General features: G+C 44.8%; 1 protein-coding gene across 1 annotated transcript; it reads right to left on the reverse strand.

Moving 5' to 3' along the window:
• On the reverse strand, window positions 1-15,677 carry taldo1 (transaldolase 1). Its single transcript, XM_083652743.1, has 8 exons — window positions 15,518-15,677; window positions 8,138-8,261; window positions 7,325-7,432; window positions 5,317-5,448; window positions 3,507-3,682; window positions 3,077-3,274; window positions 2,005-2,150; window positions 1-513 (listed from the first exon to the last, which is right to left on the reverse strand). The coding sequence occupies exons 1-8, from the start codon at window positions 15,615-15,617 to the stop codon at window positions 481-483; spliced, it is 1,017 nt and encodes a 338-aa protein (XP_083508869.1). The 5' UTR covers window positions 15,618-15,677; the 3' UTR covers window positions 1-480.
• Between the last annotated feature and the right edge of the window lie 774 nt (window positions 15,678-16,451).

Here is a 16,451-nt window from a genome sequence, read left to right on the forward strand (position 1 = left end):
GAGGACAAGTTTATTTAATGAAACAGTAAAACTCTTCATAATTTACAGGAATGTTATTTTTTTTCTCCTTTTTAGCTTTGGCCATCAACCCTATTCAAATGGGCAACAAAATAGAAAACGGTGGTCCCTTCTTGCCAAAAAGTGTTCATAGTCCTTCCTAGTAACTGTCACATGACGCGACCCAAAGAAACTGGGCCAACTGTGACTAAGAAATGTCTTCCTTTATGTTAATGATCATCTGGCCAAATCGCTAGTATTTGATAAGATTATTTAACAATCACCATGTGCATTATGTGTGGACAGAATACCAGGTGCAAATTCAGAGTCGATAGCAGACTAAGAGAGGCAGGCCATGGGTTTAGCGGGGAGTCTGGATCAGGGGAGGGAAGGCCCCTCTGGTGCATCGGACCCGTTCCCTTAGGGGACAAATAAGCCAGTCTCCTGACGCCTTGTGTCCTCTCACTATGGCCAAGCCACTCGTTACTGTCCGTTTTTCACATTGAGCATCTTCTCCTGTGGGGCAGAGAAGAAAAACGTCGTCAGCATCACAACTTCCAAGCGGTGCACTATAGGAGTATATACAGTAGCTATTAGTAGGGATGGGACGATAGATCGTAATTCAATATTACGCAATACACAAATGTGACAATGTGCATCACAGGACAGAAAAATGTATTGTGATATTAGCTCAATTTTATTTTATTTTTTTATTCTGCTTTGTTGTTTACATTCAAGCAAGCCAGTGCCATTGCTAGAAAGAGCTGAAATGATGCAGAGACCTTAATACACACTTTTAGTTCCTCACGGACCGAGTTTCATGAATGAAGACCCAGTCACGTCACCATATATATCACCCCATCCTCAATAGCCAATCAGCCCATGACATCTGTCAAAACATCGGTGATGTCATCGGTGATGTCATACTTGCTGATGTCATCGGTGATGTCATACTTGCTGCTGTGATGTCATACATCTCCGTCTGCCGAGCCAATCGCCGAAGAGGACGTGAGCAGTATTATAGCAGTGGTCATCATCATCACGTCATTCCCGATCGTTCATCTCAGGGGCTGGTCGTGCCTCGGGCTCGTAGTCTTCTCCGGAGCCGTGTTTCGCCCCACCGACCTCCCCAGTCCACCACCGTCGTCTTGACTTCTGAAGATTCTCTGTGACGGTGCTGTGGTCTTGGCTCAGCTCTCTCAGCAGCGCAGGATACACGAGGCAGCCATAATGCGCACGCGAACACAGTGAAAAGGCAAGTATATCTCCGGTCTTATTCTCGCAATCATATGACCTTCGTTAGCAGTTAGCACTGTTGGCCCGGGGTCTTTTTCCCTTGTCCTACCTAGCCTGGCAGTATTTACAGAAATTGTAATGTCTGTGTGGGTGTGTCTGTGTCCAGGCACGCCTGGGTTTTGTGTTGCTGTAGAATAGATTGTTTTTCTTGCTAAAAAAAAAAAGATCTGCATGCATGGTACTTTTAGTGTATCACATGATACGCTATTTTCAGATGTTTTTCTCTATACATTTTGTGATTTAATTCTCATCTCTCCTTGATTCTCTTAATGTTGCGTTATTGTTGTCAAGCGTACGGAGACACCCTAGTGTGACCTTGCACTTCAAATAAACTGATTGCTTTATGGCTCAGAAATAGAATTCTGCATAGTCATACTTTGCGTTGTAATAAATACAAGTTCAATGAAATGGCATCATCGTTGTATTGAGTTGTGTGAACCACATTATGATAAGCATATTGTCTCATCCCTGGTCATTAGTAACCCGTCGAGGCAGCTGGATTCGCACGCGATCAGGATCACATGACAACTCCCATCTTGCCATGATCGGACCAATCAGCATCCGGAGGCCGCTACCGACGCAGTTTAGGCAGGTGTGACGACGGCGAGTTTCCCCGAGCGTCCTGTGAAACAAACCACCTGGCAGCGTCGGGGTAAGTCTCTAGCAGGAAAACGCACAAACACCTGATCTAAAAAGCTCACTGCCTCTTACTTTGATCATGGTCTCCAGCTTGATTGCGTCGGCAGCGAACTTGCGGATGCCGTCGGACAGCTTCTCCACGGCCATGCGGTCCTCGTTGTGCTGCCAGCGGAAGGCCTTCTCATCCAGGTGGACCTTGTCCAGCTCGCAGGCCTGGGCTGCAGAAACACACAAACGTAGAACCTTCATTCAGGGTAGAACACCAAATACTTTATTCAAAAATAAAGGGTTATAATATATTAGGGCTGCACACTAACGATTATTTTCACAATTGATTAATCTGTTGATTATTTTCTCGATGAATCGATTCGTCGTTTGGTCTATAAAATGTCAGAAAATGGTAGCAAATGACGATCAGTGTTTCCCAAAGTCCAAGATGACGCCCCTCAAATGTCTTGTTTTGTCCACAACTCAAAGATAATATCAGTTTACTGTCATACAGGAGTAAAGAAACCAGAATATATTCACATTTAAGAAGCTGGAATCAGAGAATTTAGACCTTTTCTCTTAAAATTGTACTCAAAATGATATCAAAATAGTAGTCGATGAATTTTCTGTCGATCGACTAATCGTGGCAGCTCTATAATACAATATATATCTTATTTATACAATCGAGTATGTGGATTTTGTTTGATTGTTTGTCCGTTTCAAGTTCTGTGTTCAGTCACAGCTATGCCGTTTTACGTGCGATCAGGCTGAAACCGTCGGGGTGTGTAAAAGGCACCTGTGCAGGTGACCTGACGGAGCCGGATTTTCTAATTAGGCTAATTAGCTAATGATGTGATGTCATCAGTGATGATGTCAAAAGTGATTTAATGACAAGACTGATCAGCGATGTCATGAGGACACACACACACACACACACACACACACACACGATGTCATCAGTGATATAATAATGTGAGTTCAATGATGATGTCATCAGTGATGATGTCATCAGTGATTGAGCAGGTAGAATCGGGAAGAACCAGACGGAGGAGACAATGGCTTCCGCCCTGAAATATGCCCTTAATGTGTTGCCTAATCCGACATGTTAGCAGACTTCTCCCATTACTCTGGAATAATAAGCATGAGGCTTAGGTACCTTTCTCCACACTGAGCATCTCTGCTACGGTGCTGTGGTCCTGGCTCAGCTCTGCCAGCAGGCCCGTGGAGATGGTGAGCAGGTCGCAGCCGGCCAGGGCCTTCACCTGCCCCGTGTTCCTGAAGGAGGCGCCCATCACCACCGTGCTGTAGCCAAACTTCTTGTAGTAGTTGTAGATCTTGGTGACGCTCAGCACACCTGGGGACGGAGAACAGAAAGGGGACGAGGACAGCTGGAGGATTAAGATGGGAGCTTATGGCATTATTGGACAGATGACGCACAAAACATCTCACTACTATACTAAGGGGGAGGGGGCTACGCAAGGACCCCGAGATGGCGACAAGACAACATTTTGCTGCAAAACGTTGAGTCGAAAAAATAGTGGCTGGGTTTTTTTGTCCATATTATTTCGGTCCGTGGTTTTTATTACCTGGGTCCTCATTTGGCTCGTAGCTTTTGCGGCCTGTGTTCTCCTTGTACCAGTCGAAGATGCGTCCCACGAAGGGCGAGATGAGGGTGACCTTTGCTTCTGCACAGGCCACAGCTTGAGCAAAGGAGAACAGCAGGGTCATGTTGCAGTGAATGCCATGCTTCTCCTCCAGCTCCCTGTGCAGGAAAACACACACATTTGATCTGAACCCATCATAAACAAACAATATGTACAGACTAGAGAGCCCGACCGATACTGGATTTTTGAGGCCGATACGATATTAGGGAGCAAAAAAATTCCGAGATCGATATATCGGACGATATTCTTATATCCCGGAGATTTCAATTTGTCGGACTTTGATTTATTTTAACGGTAAAAGTCCGGCAATTAGCGGATAGTCTCGCTGGCCAGCCTCCTCTCCCTTCCGTCCGAGGAGTCTGGCGCCGCAGGTCTCCATAGTGGGATTGAGATGGGCGTGCGCTTAGCGGCAGTGCCCTTGGAAAATAGTTTCCAACAATCCAATTTGCCGTTTTCAGCGTGTAGCAACGAGCTAGCGTGTAGGTTTCTGCCGTTAGCTTGCTAGCTAGTTAGCGTTGTTGTTTTCACTGAGGCGGCAGGGCACTATTTACAGCGACACACAGGGAGGAGGGAGCGGAAGCCGCTCTTGATTGACATGGTCGGAGCCAATGACAAGAGTTTGTAATAAGCCGGCGGCGGACATCCGGCTGCCACTGAAACAGTCGCTCCAATGGGAGAGCAGCTGTAGAGCAGGGGAGGGCTTATCCCTGTTGCCTGTTTCCGTGGCGCCAGACTCCTCGGACGGACGGGAGAGGAGGCCGGCCAGCGAGACTAGTTAGCGGATAACTGAAACACTGGGTGGGGCCAAGGCAAGTTTATTCTGTATAGCACATTTCATGCACAGAGGCAGAAACAGCAGCCGAGCTTCGTCCATAATGGCGCTACATCATCTCTGTACTCATTCCACGAATCTCTGTCTGCATGTGTGTGTGTGTGTGTGTGTGTGGCCTCCACATATCTCCAGAACCGTTTGGTCCGATCCACTTCCCACTGGGCGGCGGGTGTGTTGCTGGGACCCAAGGACACGCAGTGTCAGAGTTGGACACGTGACCATTTGACAGTCAATACCAAAGAGCAGGCACATGCAGCCTATTCACCTTATTCCTGGACCTACGTTTCCCATGATTCTCAGCGGTAGCCGGTTGACGACTTCCTGTTTAAAATGTTTTCACTAGCAAGGACGTGCGCGCCGCTGTCAAAGAGTGGGAACGTTTGGCTTATTTGATGGCTAAAAATGGTAACGTTGTGTGGTTGCATAGCGGCGATAATTTTACAAAAACGAGGCGAATGTCAATTCACTCGTAATGTACGGGCTTATTTTAGCCGAAATGGCTAAAAACAGGTGGTTGTATAGCGGCCGCTTTTGTTTTGAAGGCTAAACGTCCAAACCGGAACTCTTATTATTTGGTCATTGAACGGAACTTTAGCGGTCTCTCCCTTTCAAGATTCAAGATATTGTCACTCCGTTGTACAATTATGCATGTGTGAAATTATTGTGCTGGGGGCATCATTACAAGACATAGGTAGGTACAAAGTCACAACAATTATTATGATTATTTTCAGTCTCTTTCGCTATGAACGGTCCTGGGCGGAAACAGGCAACCGGCAGCTGGAAACGGGGAGGGAGGGTGTCACGGAAGCGCCCGCGGCCTCACCAGGAAACGTGGTGAATATGCATGGATCAGTAACAACAGACTTATGACTATGCATGCATCAGTGACAACAGACTTACTTGCCGGCCTGGATGCCCTCCCATGTGGATGACAGCTTGATGAGAACACGATCCTTGCTGATGCCCGCCTCCTCGTAGAGATGGATGAACCTCAGGGCGCGGGCGACCATCTCGTCTTTATCAAAGGACAGCCTGTTTTCGGGAACACCACAGACAATTAGTCATGTGACAAGTCTTGACAGCTGTGCTGTATTCACCTTATTCTTTGCCCATACAAGGACGCTTCTGCATGACGTCATTTTGTAATCGTCTTTCCGGTTTTAAACTTGGAAGTAGAGTACGCCTACCGCAGTCATTTAGACTTGCCAAAAAGCTGTTTTCAAGCTAAAAAACCCCCAAACTGTTTTAAAGTTTTAATATTTGTCGGGTGAGAACGTAACATATATGTGACCAGTTTATCAGAATAACGCCTATTGGAAATCTCTAACGAGCAGCGAGGACCGGGAGCGCTGAGTGTGCTATCTGTCAAACCCTACTGTAGGCTACTGGCAGTGAGAAAAACACTGTCGACGTGCTTTTGTAACTAACGTTAAATGCCAACCGGGTACAGCCATCGGCTCCTCGCAGCAGTAACGTTATGAACATGCAACTGAAGTTGGCCGCAGTGTAGCTTCTGAATGTTGCCAAACTTCATTCATACTGATGTTTTATTTTGAAAATGGCCACCAACTAGCGCTGAACCGGAAGAACAAATACGTTGCGTCGAACGCGGAAGAGAGGAAAAGTGGGCGTGGTGAATAAGGTGAATATCTTTACGGAGACGTGTCCTTCAGGGGGCGGGGCGGGGGGCATTGCTTACATTTCCCGCCATGAGTAGTTAGTAATAGGACAGCACTGCACCTGTAGCCTGACTTCATACCTGCTGGCATGTGGATGTGTGTCAACAGAAAATAACATACTCCTACGTGCTGGTATGTGGATGTACGTGAACCAGATCATACTACAGATGGACTATTATAAGTGGCAAGTGTCTAGACGACGTTTCACCGCAAAAACCCAAACCGGCTTAACACAACCTGGTAGAGGTGGGCGACATTACAATAACTATCCAAAATTACATTTTGCTCAAGAAATAATAAAGCATTAGATTAAAGGAGGCCTATTATGCTTTTACATATTTTGCATCCTATATTTTAGAGACACTGCATGAAATAGGCCACGCCCATCACGGGGGAAAGCTCTCCATTCACTTCCATACACCAGCGTCATTTTCCTTGAATTAAACATAGCTAAAAGCTGTTGTGTGGTGGGGCTGCGCAGACAACAAATATTTTTTACTCCCGAGCAAAACAAAGAAGCCGTTGAGAATTGCCGAGAAGAAAAATGTGGATCTAGCTGTCAAGGAAGTTGGAGTGTTCATCTTCCGTATATATGATCTTTGTGTGCAACACGCGACACAGGAGAACGCCAGGATTGGGGGGGGGGGGGGTTGTTTCTCTACAAAGAAGTGCAGTGGAGACGGAAGGCGCCGTGGCTCGGTGAAACACACACGCATGCATGCACACATTGTGCCAGGGAGAGGCGGAGCATGCAGCACACATTGTGCCAGGGAGAGGCGGAGCATGCATGCACACAGTGTGCCAGGGAGAGGCGGAGCATGCAGCACACATTGTGCCAGGGAGAGGCGGAGCATGCATGCACACATTGTGCCAGGGAGAGGCGGAGCATGCAGCACACATTGTGCCAGGGAGAGGCGGAGCATGCAGCACACATTGTGCCAGGGAGAGGCGGAGAAGTACAGGGTTCAACTTGCGCAAACATTGTGACAGTTCACACACAACCTTAACAATACATACATACGCATCAAACCGTTCTGCTACTTCTGCTCTCACTCAGATACTCTGGGCTTAATTTGTGCCAGATCAGTTGAAATTGAAAACATGAAAGTCACCCAACCGCCGGCACTGGTAATGCAGTTATGAAAAGTGCTATACATACTTATAGTATTCACATGTTTACTGTCATCTCATCAGTGACTTTCACGGGTCACTAGGCTGCTTGGTCCTACCTCGCATCCACCTCAGTGGAGACTCTGCCGGGGACCTTCTTGAGGATCTCCAGGCCGAAGCTCACAAACAGCTTGTCCATGGTGTTGACCACCTGCTCCTCGTCAGTTCTGAACAGGGAGGTGGGGAAATTATCATGCTAGTGCAGTTCACTAACGGGAACAGTACAAGAAATGAACATTGTGTAGTGATTATAGCGCTATAGTTGAAAGAGCACCGGCACACCGTCTCAAATGCCTGCTTTAAAATGAAAGAACTTTGTCAAAAACCGGGCAGAGGAACTGTGTGGTGCGCTAAAAAACACACCCGATTGGCTTATGTTTTTTTTTTTAACACCTGCAGACACAAAGGCCCTTTCTTTACCATGTTCAGACTAGGAGGCCAAATCTGATTTGTGAACTTTAGTGACCTGTTAATGCTTCTATCCAGATTGGTTTTATGAGTCTGGACGCCTCCAAGTCTGATTTGTGTCACTTGTCCCAAACCACATATTATGGAGGTAGTTTCCACGATGTGAGAGTGTCTTTTGCAGGGGGCGGGGACTTGAAGAGCAGAGAGCAGACATGCAAACACTGCCAGAAACGTATGTTGGCTCATCGGCTCATTGTATGTGGACACACGGATCCGACTTGAAAACACTTGGCCAAATCAGATTTGTGGCAGTGTGGGCGGACACACTCCCAAATCAGATTTGGGAAACCAATCAAGATAATGATGATTAATGACTTTAGCAGCAAATCGGATTTGCCTGTAATGTGAACATGGCCTTAGGAGTGCTTGGTTTTTAAATCCTCTTTTAGAGTGTGACAACTTACCCGCCTTTGGCACTGCCGTATTTGATAGCCTGGTCCACGAGGTGCTGGTAGGCCGTCATCTTGGCAGCAGCCAGGATGAGAGAGGGGTTAGTGGTGGCATCTTGAGGCTTGTACTCGTCAATGGCTGCAGGTGGACAGGTAGGGCGACGTGATTAGAAAACACACAGCTAAAAAGGTAACTGGTATTGCATCTCTGTTAGAGGAGTCTTAGACAAAACCAGTTCTTACCATGTGTAAGCCTAAACATCACACATGTCGTTAGTGGAGCTTGTTCGTCTAAATAGGTGGGCATAGTCTACAATTGTAGAGAAAAGTGACAGAAAACCAAAGATTCTGACTAAGCTGCTGTCGGGTAGCAAACGGTGCTAAAGCGCCATCTGCAGGACAATATTATTACTACAGAGATGACTTCCACCTGGGCCACACCCCTGCCCTGAACATTAAACTGTTCAGGGTTACATTTCAACTCAATGAGTAAGGCTATAAACAAGGTACAAGTTTCAGTAGTGGCTTTTCTTTGTTTAGTGTTTTTGAAGATGGTATAGATGTTGGTATGTTAACAACACTTGTTTATTTGTAAAAAAAAAAAAAAAAAAAAAAAAAGTAGGATTATATGCCGATGGGAATCTTAAACACCAAACAGTCCTTAGGCCGTATGTTTGACACCCCTGATCTAAGACATCAAATAAAAAGACCCTCAATCGCCCAATTTAGAATATAATGATATTAAATTTTGAGTTATAATGAATGATAAACAAATTGAAATGATGTACAATAGTTTAATTATTATGGCTAAACAATTTATTCACCGATGTAGATTTCAAAATGCCAGACCTTTGTTCTTAGTCTTCATGAATGAGATAATTAACTTTAAGAAAGCTTTGAAATACGTTAAAACCAAACAAGCATGGAGTGTGTACCAAAACAATGCATATCTTGATTCCCGTTTAAATCTATGACTTACTGTTTTTGTTTTATTTATTTATCTTTATTTGATTTATTTCTTGTTTATTAGATTGTTTGATCCAATTTTGCAAATGCTCAGTCTGAATTTTTGTATACTGTAAATTTGTTATTGCCAGATGCAGATGCACTTTGTTTATTGAATTAAAAAAAAACTTGCAAATGCCTGAGCTCTACAGCAGCGGGTCCCAATGTCTCCAGCCCACATCTGACCATCAACAGTACAGAGGCCAATCTCAGAGCACTTGATTTGAACAATAAAAGAAGGAGCTGTCCCATCAGCACCACCACACACAAGTCAGAAACTAAAAGTGAGGGTCTGTCTGCAATAGGCTAACTACTTGCCACGCGTCTGGCAATTGCTGGGCCAAGTTTGATACACTTTCTTCCGTTCTTCCTTCCGTTCTTCCTGTCTACCAGTAATCCCTCTCGCCGTGTCATTGCTGCTCCAGATTGCTTTTGAGTTTATGTCAAGTGTTCAGGATTCTGTCTGACGTGTACGCATGACTGGAAACACATGTGCATTAGAGGACTTATCAGACTGGTGTTAAGTGTTAACATCTCTGAATAATTTGTCCTTGAAATCTATCGTGGCAACCCTGTAATCAACGAATAATTGAATTAAATAACGCTATCATTCAACAATGGATAAATTCATTCTCATACATATTTTTTTTTTTTAATCCCACAAACATTATGTAATGTTTTGCAAATGATTTGACGGCCCACAGGTTGGGAATGGCTAATCTACAATATAATGATAGATCGGCAATATTTTGACTTGAGATGGCCAACCAGTTTGTTGAATGATCCTGAAGAAATGCTGGACAAAAACATAATACGAGTCGAGACCTGTTGACTGTAATCTACATTATATATATATATATATATATATATATATATATATATATATATATATATATATATATATATATATATATATATAGACATACACACACACACACACATACATATACACACTTCTTTATTTAGAACTACAAATCCCTCTTAGATTGATTTGAGTGAGAAGAAAGGCCATAATAGAGAACCGTAGCATTGCGTGAGCACTGAGCAGCTGAGTGGTATCCGAGCGATGCCAGGCCTGAGCTCCAGAGGACAAGGCCTCCCTCAGTTCCCTGGAGAAACAGTTATCTCTCAGTGGGATCCTGCGTTAAGTCAGTGACTTTGGATGGGATCCTTGTGATCTGCAGTTTTAATATGGAAACTGTGGCCAGTTGACCTGAAGGCAGCTGATGTCTGTTACAGCAGTAATGCCAAATGATTGGCTCTGGGAAACGCTGCCTGGGGTGAGTCCTGGCTAGGGATGGGTACCGAACTCGGTACTTTTACAGGCACCGACCGAAAGTGGGTGGTACTACCGAGTATCAGTTCACATGACATGAAACAGTACCTCATTTCGGTACTTTTTTTTTTTCTATTATAATTTAAAAATGTCGGTACTTGAACGCATCTCAGTGATACAAAGACAGCGAGCGAGATAGAAATTCCGACGCAAACTTGAAGGCAACACACACGAGGGTGGGTTACGTCAGCACGTCACTGCCAAAACAAGCAGAAGAGAAGAAGATGGCCTCTCGCTTGCGGTCCAAAGTGTGGCACTGGCTACACTTCACAAAGATAGACTCAGACAACGCTCGCTGTAACATTTGCGATGCGAAGTGCAAAGCTGGCCAGGGGAACACCTCTAACTTGAGGAAACACTTGGTCAAGCATAAAATCTTTTTAAATGCGGAAGACTGTAAAGTGTTCGATAGCCTGAGGGTGGACGCTGCATCCACCAGCAGCAAAGCACCTACAGCCAGCAGCTCCTCTGCTCGAGTATAAGAGCACCTAGCTGACGGCCCGGCCACATCTACGCGTCATTTGACGCGGGCTGACGCTGCTGCCCATCCACTTTGTATTGGAACATGCTGCTCGACGCCTCGCAAAGCATGCTGGGAGACCAAGCGAGCGTAGCAGGCTTGTGAAGCGACAGTGGGCAACAGAGGGGGCGGGTGGAATTTGACAAAGTACAAAGCTAGCCAATTGAGCTCGTCCTAGGACCTATCCTACCCTTCCTGTCCTCTTCCACTTCCTCTCTAACACCAATTTTCAAAGAAGCAAAGTAAATCTAGCAGCAGCTAGCTTGGGAGCAGGGGGCAGAAGCGAGTTGCATTTTCAGCAGCTAGCTTGGGAGCTAGCTGCTGCTTCCGGATTTCCACGCCCACCAAGCGTCAAGCATCCATAGAGCCAAGCGTCAGCCCGCGTCAAATGACGCGTAGATGTGGCTCCACCGTGAAACGGACAACGACGACGACGAAACTTCAAGTGTCGCAAGTGAGGCGTCGACTTCTTCAACATCAGGTAACGTCATTTAATTAGCTAACGTTAGCTGGATAGTTGTAGCTTATAGCTTAGCATGTTTAGTAGCGTAACTAGCGTTGCTAACGTTATTATTATCCTCAGTTCGTGTCACCGTGAGACGTGTTATTCAACGTTACACTCTTGCTTTCTTTGCTAGGCCACCGTGTGAGAGTCGCACAGGAGACACCCTTCACCCTGGCGAAGAAAGCAGCTTTACCCCGGCAGAAAGTAAATAAATGCCACAGGGCAGTGACTGCCTTCATTGTAAAAGGCATGTTGCCCTTCGCAACGGTGGAGTCTCCATGGTTCAGGTAAATTATTTATTTATGTATAATGGGTGATAATGTGTGTGTGTGTGATATTCATAGAGTAAGCTAAGTTACTAACAATAGTTATTTTTATTGTCTATATATAGGGAGATGACAGGGACCCTGAACCCAAAATACTCCCCTCCCTCCAGAGACCTTCTCACAAACACACTTATCCCAGCTTGGTATCGTGTTGAGAAGAAGAATGTGAAGGAGGAACTCAGGGCAGTTGACCATATTGCAGTGACCGCTGATGGATGGAGCAGTGTGGCACAAGACCATTACCTCACGGTCACTACCTTGCTGCGACAAGTAAACTCTTGGTTTGGGAGGGAAGAGGGAGGGAGGGAGGGGTTTTATTTTGTTGGGTGCTGCAGCTAAACAAAAAAGAAATCTAAATAAAGAACAATGTTGAAATTGAGAAGTTTGGACTTATTTGTTTTACAACTGTACATTTTTGTTGTTTCAAATTTATTTATTTATTTATTTTTATTTTTTTTTTAACTCAAAAAAGTATCGAAAAAGGTACCGTTTTTGGTACCGTACCGAATTCCAGGTACCGGTACCGTACCGGTATCGATTCAAATGTGAACGGTACCCAACCCTAGTCCTGGCTGATTTGATCAGACGGGGGACGGGAGCCTCCCCTGAATGCCACATATTATTTTTTTTACACCATCAGTAACCATGAGCAGAATTCGTGTTTGGGCGTCAGAAGCCCTCGCAGTAGGCGCCGTAGGGCTACGCCGCGCGTGCAGCTCAGCTCCCCGAAAATGTGACTCGACGACGCAGCTGACGCTCTAGACACACAGGGGGCAGAAGCGAGTTGCATTTTCGCCTGGCTGTCCACACAAGGAGCGCATTTTTCCGCGCCGGGCATCAGCGACTCGCTCGTCTTCATCTTTTGTTTTCACATATATCTACCTCATTTTGATCATGAGTTTATAACCTCATGTAACGTCATTTGTTCATGATAACAGTTCATGGCATGTCCATGTCTTGAGTTTGGGGTAAACACTGAATGGCTGACCACAGTAGGACAAAGAGTGTTTGTTAACAACGTTGTTGTCTAGGTAGGTCTATAGTCTCTCTCTCTCTCTCTCTCTCTCTAGCTCTCTGCCAGATGACCACCTGAGAGGGAGTGACATAGCAGATAGCAATGTCACTCCCTCTCTCTCTCTCTCTTTCCCCCTGCTCCCGCTGTCTCTTTCGCTCGCAACTCAGCGTAAAAAAATAGAACAAACGGCAAACTAAAGTGCAGCAGAGAGCGCTCCGCTGCGCGGCGCGGGCACTGCGGACGGTCAGATCAGTTAACATGGGCAGCCGAAGGAAAACGGGCCGCGCACCATGGCGCTGCGCTGTGTGTTTTGGCCGTGACGTGAACGGCGCAAGTATACTATAATGTAGATGGGGAGATACCAGGAGCGAGTGAAATCTATTACCAAGTATGCACTACAACATTACCTCCTTTCAATGACCTTCTAGTCATTGAAATCCTAGTGAAATACAGCAGGACTAGCTGCCGTCGGAAAGGCTCCAAGTCAAGGCTGACATCGTAGCATGTTTCCAGGTATACAGGCCGCCGATTAGTTACAAAGCAGCCTGTGGGTAATGTTGCCAATATTTTTGCAAGAAGTGCGTTTGCGCCACTATGCATGTATTGCAACTTGAGTTTAGAGAACCACTATGCATGTATTGCAACTTGAGTTTAGAGAACCTTTGCGTTTCCCCACAGATACAAGTTAAGCAAGTATGGACTCACCCTTTTGGCCCTACTGACTGTCACAAAGAGCAGAGCTGCTGTTTGATTTGAAAACCAACAGATCTTACAACATTCATGTAAAGCCTTGATTAAACAAATCTCGCCTACTTACACACACATTATCATATATATATATATATATATATATATATATATATATATATATAATTATTATTTTGGGGATTTTTTTTCAAGTACAGGGTAAGCAAATCTTGAACTTTTTTAACACTATTTTTGTCTTAGCAAAAACGTATTCTTCTATAACAGTCGAGCTCTTCTGAACCACAACCTTTCAACAAAAGGGTTGAGTTATAAAACATTAATTCAGCAAAGTAATGCCTCAACACAGACAACACTAGGGCTGGGTATCACCACTGATTTCCCAATTCAATACGATTCCGATACACATAAAGTCACGATTCGATTCCCAATTCAATATTTCCGTTGCAATACCATCTTGGATATGAAAGAGAAAATGAAAAAAGAAAAGAAAAATAATCTTTAAAAAAATAGTAATCATGTTTACGAGATCTCGTTGCGCCAAGAACGAAATGACTTGAGCCTAACGGGGTAAAGCATCCATGGGAAAAGGCTTTATATTAAACGATCGACATTGGGATTTATGAATCAATATCAGTTCCACTTCCTTCAATTGCATATCGATTGAATATCGATATATCCTATACTCTCTACCACATCATGTGTCTACATGCAGATGATTTAATTACATATTGATACCAAAGGGCAAAGACAGGCCAATATAAAAATGCCATCCAGTGCATCTACATGCATCTTGATAGGTTTGACAAGGTATGACAATGGATCCTTCTAATCTGAGATGTTATGCTCAGTCCAGAGAAACCATACTGCAATAAAAAACACTTTGTGCACATTTATTTCTCGCCAAAACCGACGGAATGGGCCTTTAATGACTTCACATCTAAAATACACACAAGAAGACTTACACGTGTAGCCTGAAACAGCCAACAGAACCGTTCAGAAACTGTATTGCATCAAAACTCAGGCTAAGGCTCAACTGACCCTTCTGGTTTTAACAGCCATTCAGGAACTAGAGTATACTATATCAGGGAACTACATCAACTATGTAAACGAGACCAGGTGCTAGCCTGTGGGGTGCAGAAGTGATCACACACACACACACACACACACACACACACACACACACACACACACACACACACACACACAGGATAATATATAATAACACTGCACAGGCTGGAATGAATGGGGAAACCAGTTCTGTCTTGTCATCCTGACTTGCAGGCCTGGCATGAGGAAATAATCTGGTTTGCATCACAATGTAAATGCATTACCACTCACAGTTCCTCGTTCAGGGCATTGCTGTTGGGAAACAGACTTTTCCTCAGTGGCATAAAAAGGAAATCTCTATTTCCTTATCGGGTTTGCTAAGTACTACCAGTCATTCTTAGATTTGCTGTAAATTACAAGCTTCGCCAACTACTCTTTTGTCATTTACAGCAAAGTAAACCCTTGCCAACCTAAATAATATGCACAATACACTCATTCTGCATCCCCGCCGAGAATTGGGATGAAACTTCTCAACGTTACTTTACTATGTTTTACATTAACGTTACGTTACTCTAACTTAACGGGTAACCCTAATACTCTGCATCCCGGGATGCAGAATTCGGCATAACACCTGTTAGCTTTAAAGCTAGCTAGCATGTAAACGTAATGCGCTAAGAAAGCAACCTTATCAGCTCGTAACATCGGACCGTGTTTGGTGAATGCGTCACATTCGCAACCAAGCTAACTGAGGCACCTTAGCGGTTATACAAGTAAACGTTAGTAGAGATACATTAGCCAGTTGCAATGAAGTAAATGATGTAACGTAACGGGTCAGACACTCTTGATCGCATAAGTGTGGCATGGCGGTCATTCACGTTAATGTTGGCTCATTCAGGCATGCTAGCTAGCCGGTGTTAAAAGTAGCAAGTTTACCGTTAAAATCCCCGGTGTCCGCAACGACCACGGTGTGCTTCTTCAGCTGGTTCAGCGCTGACTCCATTTTTCGCCGTTTGTCTGGTGACACACTAGCCATGATGATGGGAGACAAGACGCTTTTATACACAGACAACACGTGAGACTAGGTGGAATTTCGGGCACATGAACGCGCACAGCAGAACAGGAACTGGAGCTAGTACTGGGAACGCGCGGCGCTTGCACATGCAAAACGCGTTCCAACCGTTCCAACAGTCGATGCCGGAATGTATCGGCCGGGGTGACACGAGGAGTGACGATTGGTTGGGGCTCTGGTTGGGTTTAACCATGGGGAGTGATGATTGGTTATGGTTAGGGTCAGAGGCGGGGTTAGGTCCCTCCGGCCGATCCATTCCAACCTTCTTAAATGAATAATTACAGTGGAGGGCGTATGCAACCTTCGATGTGATGTTTTTTCTGAAACAACTTTCTATTACTTGAAGAAGATATGATTCACAATGTTTATTGTCACTCTGATTGTACAAATTAGGCCGGGCGGCTCCACAGGACATCAAATATGAATATGAAAACGTTTCTTATTTTGTGACCGGCCACTTCTGACACCATGTAGAATGATCGAGGGTTGAGTTTATTTTTTATAACCCAGTTTATCAGCGTTAACTGCATGTAGAATGGGCTGGGTCACTGGGTGAGTCATATTTGTATAATAACGTGGGATATGTATTTGTGGTTGTGTGTGGACTCCACACACACAGGGTGAGACCACCCCCTTTTGCTACACCGGGTGGTGAATACACTGTATTATTGTAACAGACTGTTGAGTGTTGTGTTCTATTGCCGATAAACTGATAAACTCAACAGTCTGTTACACTATGACTATGTTCTTTCATGTCTGACCAACAGGAAGCCTTGTGGAACGCGAGGCTGGCATAAT

The sequence above is a fragment of the Poromitra crassiceps genome (genome assembly GCF_964638095.1).
Source record: "Poromitra crassiceps genome assembly, chromosome: 16".
NCBI lineage: Eukaryota > Metazoa > Chordata > Actinopteri > Beryciformes > Melamphaidae > Poromitra > Poromitra crassiceps.

Excerpts from the sequence above, each read along its gene's own strand:
- taldo1 (XM_083652743.1), bottom strand. The coding sequence starts at position 15,617 with ATGGCTAGTGTGTCACCAGACAAACGGCGAAAAATGGAGTCAGCGCTG. Across the intron at positions 5,449-7,324 it reads TCCACTGAGGTGGATGCGAG|GCTGTCCTTTGATAAAGACG; the intron begins GTAGGACCAAGC and ends TCCCGAAAACAG. Across the intron at positions 3,275-3,506 it reads CGAGCCAAATGAGGACCCAG|GTGTGCTGAGCGTCACCAAG; the intron begins GTAATAAAAACC and ends CTCCGTCCCCAG.